General features: G+C 44.5%; 1 protein-coding gene across 2 annotated transcripts in view; it reads left to right on the forward strand.

Annotated features, from left to right (window-relative positions):
* TRERF1 (transcriptional regulating factor 1) overlaps positions 1–12,005 on the forward strand; it is a 256,257-nt gene that overhangs the window by 140,433 nt on the left and 103,819 nt on the right. For both annotated transcript variants that reach the window (XM_073628438.1, XM_073628437.1), the window contains exons 2-4: positions 652–2,202; positions 5,584–5,627; positions 9,753–9,870. In XM_073628438.1, the coding sequence (XP_073484539.1) occupies positions 880–2,202; positions 5,584–5,627; positions 9,753–9,870 (1,485 nt within the window). In that variant the 5' untranslated portion in view covers positions 652–879. The remainder of the gene's footprint in view (positions 1–651; positions 2,203–5,583; positions 5,628–9,752; positions 9,871–12,005) is intronic.

A 12,005-nucleotide genomic window follows, 5' to 3' on the forward strand; every position in this document is an offset into this window, starting at 1 on the left:
GAGTTCCGGCTCCTGTGAACTCAAGAGGGAGATGCCCAACATGCATACAAACAGCTGTAAAAACCCAACTGATGGTTCACAAGAAGATTTTGGTGCCCCCAGGGATTCTCCCGCAAATCAACATTGTGATAGATGTATACTACCCAATGTTGTTTTCAGTGTTGTTCTCAATGCGCGCTGACAGTCAATACTGTCAGCGCGCATTGATACCCGAGGCCTCCTCTGTGGGTTCCAGCCCCTGTGAACTCAGAGGGAGATGCTGGGAGTAGTGCAGAAAGCGGGAGGTGAAAAAGGAAGGGACTTCCAATGGCAGCGCTGATCAGACTGTGGGAGGGAACACGGAGCTGGAGCACATGGCTGGATAAGGAGGTGAGATACAATGATGAGTCTGTGTAAGGCAGCTGTGGGATGCAGAGTGCGGGGGGGGGGGGGGAGCAGAGGGGGCAGAGAACCAGAGCATTGTGTGTATAAGGCTTGTAAAATTCATGTTACTGGTCAAAAAATATGGATTGTAAGTTTAGTGGTCCATGAGGCCCGAAAGGTTGGCGGCCACTGGTCAGAAGCACTGCTTTTATTTTTTTTTTTCATTATATGTTATTTTTATTTTATTTTATTTCTTCTTCTTGAAAGAAATGTGTTTTCTCTTTTCAGATGGAGCATCAGTCAATAATTTCGCCCAAGTCCTGTCCTCCACTGAGTGAAGATGCCTCGCTTTGCCTGTCTGAAGATCTTCTGTATTTATAACTGCCAGGGGCCCTTCATCCAGATAAATGGGCACGCTCAATACTTGACTGCACTCTTTATTACCACTTTCATATCTCTCAGGGACATTTTCCTATATGGGCGCTGCTGCCATCAAGTCAGGGAAGTCCAGTCACCATGGAAGATCAGCAGATCTACAAGTCTTACCTGGCATCCAACAGCAGCGATAGTTTGTATTATCAACAAATGCAACATCAGTCCAGCAACCAGGTGCTCCACCACAGCTATGACTCCGTAGACATGAATGCCTCAGAGTCATCCTCTTCCTCCCCCCACTTATCTCAGGACTCCAGAGATGTCACTTCAGGGGTTCAAGTGGAAGTGTCCAGGCCATCTCAGTGGGCAAACACTGGGTCTGCGAATCACAGTAGAGCCCACAGTAGTTCAAATTGCTTTGAACAAAGCTTGCAGTGGAATCCACAAAATAACGTAGATGATGGATATCAGGTTTCCTACTATCCTCAGCTCGACAATCACCCTAAAACAACCAGCGGGGCCTTACACAAACTGGACTCTTTCACACAAGTTTTTGCACGGCAGAATTTAAGGATTCATGCCATGTCTCAGGGTTTACCCCAGCCGTCGCCACTGCTGGATGCTGACAGCACACTCAGGCAGCTGTTGTCGCTCAAGGCATCAGGCGAGGAGCAGACGCAACCTAGCACCCTAGATAGGTACTCTCAGGTCTCCCAGCAGATGCACCAGGGCTTGGCAAATCAGCCTCAGAAGCATTCACTGCAACAGCCTCAGTCACATTTTTATTACGAGTATTTGCAGCCCTCCTCTCAGGCATCCCAGTCTATGCAGCAGGGGCATCAGTTCAGGCAACAGGTGCAAACCCATCAGGTACTACAGCAGCATCCACAGGAAACCCAGCAGATGCAGTATTATATGCAGCAGCATCCAGCAGGACAGCAGAGGCCTTTAACGCAAGAAAGGCAGCAGCAGCAGTTTTCTGGTCAGATGTCTCAGTTTTACCCTGTACAGTCTGCAGAACTGCATCACAATATGCAACAACCTCAGCAACATCACATGCAGCTTCAGCAACAGTCATATAATTCAGATTGTACAGCAAAGGCTGATCATTACCAGCAGGACCCCTCCCAGAGCATGCAGTTGATTCAGCTGGGCTCAGTTCCACAGTACGTGTATCAAAACACCCAGACGCTTCGGCATTCTTACAAACAAAACTTGACGCCGCAGCAGCATCTACAACAGGAGGCCAGCCCACAGAAACAGTATAACGTGGACAACCGGCAAACAGTTCTCATGGAGAGTCCAGTGGCAATTCCCAGTGCAGACCAGTTAGATAACAACTACAACCAGGAGGCTCTGGGGATTTTGGCGAACACTACTCACCAGCAAGTCCTAACTGCAGACAGCCCTTACATGCTTGGCAGCCAAGGTCTTCACCACTCTCCTACCACACCTTGGCCACAGGTACAGTGGGATATCTTTGAATGATGTTTTTGATCTCAATGGAGGCCTGTTTAGTCCCATGAGTCAGGGGTAGCTAAGCAGCCTACCTCTGCACACAAATAATGGGCCAGGGAAAAATCATGGATGGTACTGATGCAGTGTTTGTCCCATCTCACCCACATAAGGACCAACAGTGGAACGTTGCACACACATAATCAGATACACCATATTGGAGGACCTGCAGGAAAATGTTCCCCTGATCCTCTGTATTTACTGAGATTGTGACATATAAAATATATATAATGTAACATGAACATTTTTGTACTCATTCAACAATGCATTAGTGCTGGATTCACAGTTCCATGTGCGTTGCGTTGCATTGCACATGTCTAGGTGTGAATGGACCCAAGAAGTTATCTTTCATCTGAATTGGAGAGATGTGAACCAACCCCTTACGAAAGGATGAGATTTCTGCTTGAAATCTATATTCATGCGGCAAAATGCATGTGCTTTGCTGCATATAAATATCAATATGGACATGTGAATAGGCAATTTATGTTTTCCAGCTTCTTGATTATTTGTTAGACAACCTTAGACCAGATGGGAGTGGAAATATGCTCCATGTCCTATTATATGCTACCTTAGCTGCAATATCTTACTCAGGAGATCCCTGACTGTCTGAAGACAGCATTACTTTGGCATCAGTTTGAAATGCTTCTGATATCATCCAGAATTCATTGACAGGTGCATTTGACTTACAGTTGACCTCCTTGTGACCTCCGGCGAGCAGGTTTTTCATTCCCATAGACTTCAATAGGAATGCAAAACCTGTTTGAAGTGAACAAAAAGCCAGTGTCATTTACCACTTTAACACTGTGACAGCCAGCCCACCTAAAAAGAAGAAATCTCAGATTGGCGCTAAGGTCCCTGTATTCACACCCAGTGCACTCACACTATGGGTGCTGGCTCGGGGTAAGCGCTCATCCCGGCTCTACATATACGATTGAAATAAAAGAAATCCTGGTCACCACACTTCCAAGGAAACCCAATGTTCAGACAAGTGAAAGAAGCCTAGCTTTTTGCCTTCCTAACTAAGCAGGGCGAAACGCGTTGGTGGTGTGGCCTGGAGAGAGCTAGGCTAACTTGTTTGACCATTGGGTATCCTTGGTAGTGTGGTGACCAGGATTTCTTTCTTTCAATCTTATATGTAGAGCCAAGACGAGCTCTAACCCTGAGCCAGCACTCACAGTGGGAGTCCACTGGGTTTGGATTCAGAAGCCTGAGTGCCAATCCAACACTATTTCAGGTTAACACAGTCTGCCTGTCACAATATATAATTCCTAGTTACCTAAACTGTTTGTGTTGATGTCCATGTGGAAGATTTACTGACATTTGTACTTTTGGAAGGGAATCACATAGGGGTCTAACTACACCAATATGCCACCTCCCGCACACCTGTTTGAATATACAGTAGGTTTCACACTGAAATTCCTTTTCACCGTGCCACTACTATATCTATTAGGCACATTTGTAGGGCAACCCCATTCACTTCTATGGGGTGCGTATGCAGGCAGTATGGTGCTCAAGAGAACCTGTGTGGGTCCATCCAGCAGGCATTGCTGGGTTATGACAGGCGGCCAAGATGCCTTCACTTTAGCTGCTGGATTTTTCAACACCAAAATTGTCCAAGTGAAAGGAGTGTTTTTCTGTCCTGGTCAAATATAATACACTACATTCACACATAGGGCTGCAACTAACGATTATTTTCATAATCGATTAGTTGGCCGATTATTGTTTCTATTAATCGGTTAATAACCTTAAAAGTGTGATGTATAATTAAGTTAATATGTAAAGTTTAAAAAAAAAGGCAATTTATCCTTAAATATCTCTATGCAGTGGTAAATATAAATAACCAGCTATATGGTTAGAGAGCAAAATCTGTAATCCACTCTTATGCCCCGTACACACGGTCGGATTTTCCGACGGAAAATGTATGATAGAACCTTGTTGTCGGAAATTCCGACCATGTGTAGGCTCCATCACACATTTTCCATCGGATTTTCTGACACACAAAGTTTGAGAGCAGGATATAACATTTTCCGACAACAAAATCCGTTGTCGGAAATTCCGATCGTGTGTACACAAATCCGACGGACAAAGTGCCATGCATGCTCAGAATAAATAAAGAGATGAAAGCTATTGGCCACTGCCCCGTTTATAGTCCCGACGTACGTGTTTTACGTCACCACGTTCAGAATGATCGCACTTTCCGACAACTTTGTGTGACCGTGTGTATGCAAGACAAGTTTGAGCCAACATCCGTCGGAAAAAATCCTAGGATTTTGTTGTCGGAATGTCCGATCAATGTCCGACCGTGTGTACGGGGCATAAGAATAACAGACAGAGGAGATATATACTGAATATACTATTAGAGGTTGAATCTGGTAAATATCATCAGACTCAGATCTTTTTTTATTTAAAGAAAAAAAAAAGTTAGACTGTTTTGCAGATTTTCAAACAGAACTGTAATATATTATATGCTGGCCATACAAAAACAATGTTTGTTTGATTTTCGAATCGTTAGTGGGGTCAAATCGAACGTTCGTTTTCAACCACAGTGATGGGAAAATTTAGAAATAATAGAAAACTGCTTGGTCAAAGGAATTTTCAGACAGTGCATGTGGTTTTCGTTTAGAAATTACATTTATCTTAAAACAGAATGTTAAAAGCAAGTGAAAATTTCAAACAATATTCTTTAATTCAGCGAATGTACAAAGATTTTTCGTCTGAATATTCTCGTCTGAAAATTGATCCATTTGGCCAGCATAAGGCTCGGTACACACCTATGCAGTTTGCTTTTGATCTGTTTCTACAGTACTTTTTTTAAGTACAGTATAGTGCCCCAATAGCAAGGTAAAGAAAACTTCTGCACCACTCACTTCCTGCCAAGGACTACATGTCCCATGAGGCATTGCTCCTCACACATTCACAAGTTCTCAGGCACTTACTGACATGTATGGACGCCGGTGTACTGAGCTGTATGTGTGCTGCATTGTATTCCCCGATATGTAAACAAATAATGCATTCTGTATGCAGGCCAACTAATCGGCTGGCCGATTAATCGATTATGAAAATAGTAATCGATTAATTTCATAATCGATTAGTTGTCGATTAATCGATTAGTTGTTTCAGCCCTATTCACTCAGCAAAAAGTTATATTTAATATTAATAGATCCCTTAGGAGAGCTGCAGGTCTCAAGTTCCAGAGGTTCTCTAGACAAAAACATTGAAGGGCAGAGGGCTGGTTAAAGAGAACGCCATGTTGCTACAACTTGCTAATAACTTTTCTGTTTTATTTTTCACCGCAAATGACATGAATATTATTTTATCCTTTTAATATAGCTTGTTCCAGATAGAAAGACACAGACTGTCTCTCCGGATAACAGGTAAAATCACGTGTTTGTGACAGTCTTGTATTTTCCTGCTCACATTTAGAAGGTGAAGGTATTGTGTAAATATGCATTAGCCAAAAGCTATGTCACAAATTTACAAATGTATGGTACTAAAAATGATCTGGGTGTGGAAATGAACATTAAAAGAGATCCTCTCACCAGACCAAACGTTATATTTATTTGAACACTCTGTTTGCTCTTCTGGGAAATACATTTTTTTAACATTTTGCAGCGTTGAAGGGGGAAAAGTAAGAAGATTCTGACGCTTCCAGATGTGTCAGATTCTTTTTTTTTTGGCTGCTCCTTCCTGGGCCACTATGTTCCATGCAATTGACACCACTAAGGCTGTGTGTAAGAGGACTGCTGTAGAACATAGTCCCCGAATACAGAGCTCTGAGGCTGTGTGTAGGAGAACTGCTCCGGAACTTAGCCCCAGTTTACAGAGCGCTGAGGCTGTGTATAGGAGAACTGCTCCAGAACATAATCCCAGTTTACAGAGCGCTGAGGCTGTGTGTAGGAGAACTGCTCCAGAACTTAGCCCCCGAATACAGAGCGCTGAGGCTGTGAATAGGAGAACTGCTCCAGAACATAATCCCAGCATACAGAGTTCTGAGGCTGTGTGTAGGAGAACTGCTCCAGAACTTAGCTCCCGAATACAGAGCGCTGAGGCTGTGAATAGGAGAACTGCTCCAGAACATAATCCCAGTTTACAGAGCGCTGAGGCTGTGTGTAGGAGAACTGCTCCAGAACTTAGCCCCCGAATACAGAGCGCTGAGGCTGTGAATAGGAGAACTGCTCCAGAACATAATCCCAGCATACAGAGTTCTGAGGCTGTGTGTAGGAGAACTGCTCCAGAACTTAGCTCCCGAATACAGAGTGCTGAGGCTGTGTGTAGGAAAACTGCTCCGGAACTTAGCTCCCGAATACAGAGTGCTGAGGCTGTGTGTAGGAGAACTGCTCCAGAACTTAGCCCCCGAATACAGAGCGCTGAGGCTGTGAATAGGAGAACTGCTCCAGAACATAATCCCAGCATACAGAGTTCTGAGGCTGTGTGTAGGAGAACTGCTCCGGAACTTAGCTCCTGAATACAGAGTGCTGAGGCTGTGTATAGGAGAACTGCTCCAGAACATAATCCCAGTTTACAGAGCGCTGAGGCTGTGTGTAGAACTGCTCCAGAATTTAGCCCCTGAATACAGAGTACTGAGGCTGTGTGTGGGAGAACTGCTCCAGAACGTAGTCCCAGTTTACAGAGCATTGAGAATGTGTGCAGGAGAACTGCTCCAGAATGTAGTCCCAGTTTACAGAGCATTGAGAATGTGTGTAGGAGAATTGCTCCAGAACGTAGTCCCAGCATACAGAGTTCAGTTCAGTAAAATTATTTGAATCACTGAATTGAATCAGGACTCATTTCCTCCAAACTAAGCTTAAAGTGTTACTAAACCCACAACAGTAAAATCAGTCTGTATATGCAGCATAGCATGCTTGTTATACTCACTTTGGAACTCAAGGGGTTAATCCACTGCATTGTGTAAAAAGGCTGTTTGATCCTGTATGCACAGATCCTCCCCTCCTGCACTGTCTATCTGGGGGAGGCCAGCTAACACAGGCAGAGTAGCCAACCTGCACATGCTCAGTTGTGTCTTTTATGCTGGAGAGAACAGTTAGTTGTTCTCAGAGATAACCAGGTCACATGATAATGACATCACACGTGTGGACGTGTATATAGGCTGCAGTGGAAATCTCCTCCTACCTGAACTCTCAGCACAGGAGAAACTGTGCAGTTTATCATGTAACCATGGTATACAGATCAGCCAAAAAGGTATATAGTGGCAATATTTTAATGTAAAAAGAAGATTTATAAGCTGTGGGCACTGTGGGGTGGTGGATGAACTATTTTTATATTACTGAGTTTAGTAACGCTTTAAGCTAGGATCATGAACTCCACTCCCGTGATACACTCAGTACACACAGACTGAGAGTCTATCTGCATCAGCTCATGATTCAAAACAGAATCATTGTGCACTCTCTAGTCATTCATGGACTCAGAGTCTGGCAGCCTTATGCTGCGTACACACGACCGGACTTTACGGCATACTTGGTTCGGCGGACCAGAGTCCGTCGGACAATTCGATCGTGTGTGGGCTCCAGCGGACTATTTTTCCCCAAAAGTTTGACGGACCTAGAAATGAAACATGTTTCAAATCTTTTTGACGGACTTGAGTCCGGTCGAAGAGTCCGCTCGTCTGTATGCTAGTCCGACGGACAAAAATCGACGCTAGGGCAGCTATTGGCTACTGGCTATCAACTTCCTTTTTTTTAGTCCGGACGTACGTCATCACGTACGAATCCATCAGACTTTGGTTGATTGTGTGTAGGCAAGTCCGTTCATTCGGAAAGTCCGTCGTAAAGTCCGTCGAAAAGTCCGCAGGACAAAGTCTGCCGTAAAGTCCGCTCGTGTGTACGCGGCATTACACAGTTCGTGATACAAAACAGAATCATGGTGTGCTCTTTGTGATTTATTCAGAGACTTCTTGTTCCCTCACACAGCTCATGAATCTTATGGGCTCTGAGTCATTTATACTCAGAGTCATGCTGCTGGCTCACACATACACAGCTCATGTTACAAAACAGAATCTTGATTCTTGTGAGCTTTCTGAGTCATTCGCAGACTCAGTCTTGATGCTGCCTGACAAGAAATCTTGTGTGCTCTGTGATTTATTCAGAGACTTGGAGTCTTGATGGCTCACCCAGCTAATCATGTTATAGCTCATTTTACAAATTATAAGCTGAGGCTGCTGTTTTCAGCTCCCTCGTTTACTAATCCTGAAAGGGGAGGATCTTTAAAAATAAATTGAATCAGATTCACTTTCATGATTTGATTCATTCAAACTCTGTAGTGAGTTGATTCACTGATTTGAATCAGTAACTCAGTAGCCAAACCTAATGCATACCTCCCAACTTTTTGAGATGGAAACCTATCAGCAAAATTATGCAGGCATAGGACACACCCCCTTGCCAATCCTCCTTAATGGAGAATTGTACAAAAAAACAAGATTGGTTAATCCCACGAGTGCTTTTTTTACCACGACTATTCCTTTACATTGGCTTTTGGAATTTACAAATGCAGCAATTTAGAAATCAGATGAAAGGTTTAGCACTGGAAAACACTTTTTGATAGATAAAAAGTGCATTTTATATACATCTATATAGATCAGACCAAAATAAGGAGGAATGAGGGACAGAGGGACATTGCTCCTAATCAGGGACTGTCCCTCGAAATCAGGGACAGTTGGGAGCTATGCCTAATGCAAAGTGACCGGGGCTTCATCAAGGCCCCATTTCTCCTCCAAGCATTTATTTTTACCAAGCCACACTCCTTCCCCACACCGCTGCAGCCATGAGTATGAGGGAGCATGTCAAATACCTTATGTGATGCAGTTCTGAGCAGTCAGTCACCAGTCCTTAACGCTGTCACTTTCGTGGGGGCATGTTTGGATTAGGATCTCTATAAGTTAGGCCAAAATACCTCAAAATGTGTACTTACATTAAAGAGGAAGTAAACCCTTATGGGTTATTCTTCCTTTCTTCTTCCCTGCAAAGTAAAGGCATATTGTGCTAGCATGCATCGCATACTAGCACATTATCTGACACCTGCAAACGAAACCTGCGTCGTTCCCACTGCAGGCCGCATTCGTCTTCGCCCCTCTTCCTTCCAGGGCCGCGGACTCTGGCTGTGTGACTGGCCGGAGCGTTGTGACGTCACTGGTCACGACATATGCTCCTGAAGAAGCGGTACGGGCGCACATCCCTTCAGAGCGCATGCGCCGATGACATCATTGGCACAGTACACAGTAAATATCTCCTAAACGGTGCACGTTTAGGATATATTTACAGTACCTATAGGTAAGCCTTATTCTAGGCTTACCTATAGGTACAAATTACACAGGGAGGTTAACAACCTCTTTAAATGTCTTTAAAAAATATAAAATCTACTGAAGTGTGATTTGTGACTCTAGTCATTGCTTTTTGCCATTTGTCAGAAGCGACATTCTTGGTATTTTACTCCTAATGTGGTAATTATAATGTTTTTTTTTTTCATTTTGTGAATGGATGGAAAAGGATGTCCAAAACCCCGCTCCCATGCTCCGTGTGCTTTAAGGAGTTCAGAAGCCTGCCAGCTTTGAATGGCCACTTGAGGTCGCATGGTGGGGTGAGAACCAACACGGCCCTCAAACAGGTGACAGCATGCCCTAGTCCTTGTGTTTGCTCTCTCCAGCTATCCTCTTCATTGCAAGTGGGTTGAAGGACACCTTAACGTGAATCGGACAGCAAAAGTAAAATGCTTGGTCATGCAGCAGATCTCAAATTATATACAATAATATGACGCTGAATCTAACCTTTAGTGGAGGAATGCCTTCATGATCAGGGAGAGGGGATTGGAGAAGACCTTAAAAAGATTTTTTGGCCCCTTCATTTTCTTAGTCAGGTATTTGCGCACAGTAAAACCATGTGTCTTTCCCTGCCCCTGGAGAGTAACATTATGTATGGTATAGGTATGCTGAACTCTGTAGTATGCTGGATTGTTTTGTATAAGGTTAAGGAATTAGTATCCCAAAAAAGGAAGTCTCTAAAATGTAGGGACCAAGAGAAATCCAAACTAGTGTCAACAGTACACCATAGAGTTTATTCCACAAAGAAATCCAGTGCATTTTGAGAGCTCAGTTTCAGGTGCCTCCATGGTGGTGTACATACCGTCTCCTCTCCACCACTACAGTCCTTGACTGTTTCTCACAGATTCACTATCATTTTACAAGCCCTGATGAAGGGAGGGTGGGTTGTTGAGCCCCCGAAACACGTCTCTTTCTGTGGATTAAACTTTACGATGGACTGTTGACTCTAGTGTGGCTCTCTCATTCTTCCTATGTTCTGTAGAGTAACATAATTTTAAAGCAAAGCCACACTTTTGCTTCACACATCCACTGAGAGAGCAGATCTTGCTATCAGCAGAACACCACAATGTTTGCTTTATACTGTGTTTGTGTTTTATGAATCACTCATAAAATGCAGGCAGCGGTGTGTCTTCTATAGTGTTCTCTGCATAACGCTGTAGAAAACACTCCGTGATAGGAGGATCTCAATCACATGACTTTGATAGGTCATGTCAGGGCTCTCCTTGTCCAAGCACTTATACCCCCTATTCATTAAAATGAATGAGGACCTTCAGAGTCCCACAGCAAGGAAAGCGAAGGGAACATTTGTAATGCACACTGCTGTTATATAAATGCTCTATTTTAAGGCCATACCACTGCTTTATAAATGGCCCCCTATGTGTTTGTCACCTTTTGTTGTGACCATGGCTGCTAGTAGCTGGTATAGATCCACACCTCAAGGCAGTGTCATCTAGCGCCCAGGGCGAAGATGCCAAACTGCCCCCCCCCCCCCCAAGATTTATGAGCATTTTGTGTAAATCCCTTTAAGCACTACTCTGCACACTAACCCCCAAAGCATATATTTCCTTTGCAAGCCAAAATTCTCCCCAAACAAAAATCCCTCCCCCCCCCCCCCCCACCTCCAGTGCAAATCCACCCCTGCTGAAATCCCCCCTCTCAGCACAAAATTTTGACACCTGTCCCCCTTCCCAGCTCCAATCTTATCTTCTCCCAAATCTCTCCCCCTCTCCTGAATCCCCCCCCCCCCCCCAAATCACCCATTCTAGAACAAATTCTCTACCCCTCAAAATTTCCCTCCGAGCACAAATCCTTCCCCGGCACAAATCCCCCAAATTTCCCCATGAGCACAAATCCTCCTAATCATCCCTTCTAGCACAAATCCTCCCCCCAATTTCCCATGAGCACAAATCCTCCCCCAGCACAAATCACCTTCCATAACACAAATCCCTGCCAAAAAATGTCTCCTCTCCTCCTAGCACAAAGCACCTCATCACCAAATCCCCCCTCCTGGCACAAATACCCCCTCCCCTAAGTTTCCCCACAAGCACGAATCTTCCCACCAGCACAAATACACCCTCCAAGCACAAATCTCCCCCTGAATTTCCCCTCCGAGCACAAATTCTCATCCCAGCTAGCACAAATCTTCCCCCCAATCCTCTTTCTAACACAAACCCCCCTTCAACAAGGAAATTCCCTTACTAGCACAAAACCCCCAGATTTAGTGCAGCAGATGGCTGTGTGATGTCCTTCTTCCTGGGCTCCTCCTCCACCAGAGTTTAGAAGGAACCTAGGTCACACAAACATTTAACACTTCTGCCTAGAGTCGTTGGGGAGAGATGCTGGCTCCAGCTGCTGGGCATAGAATGGCAGGTGGGGACACCACTGACTATCAGATAGGGGCTTTACAGGTTTGCAAACCCTG

Source organism: Aquarana catesbeiana, linkage group LG04 (assembly GCF_042186555.1).
Source record: "Aquarana catesbeiana isolate 2022-GZ linkage group LG04, ASM4218655v1, whole genome shotgun sequence".
Taxonomy (NCBI): domain Eukaryota; kingdom Metazoa; phylum Chordata; class Amphibia; order Anura; family Ranidae; genus Aquarana; species Aquarana catesbeiana.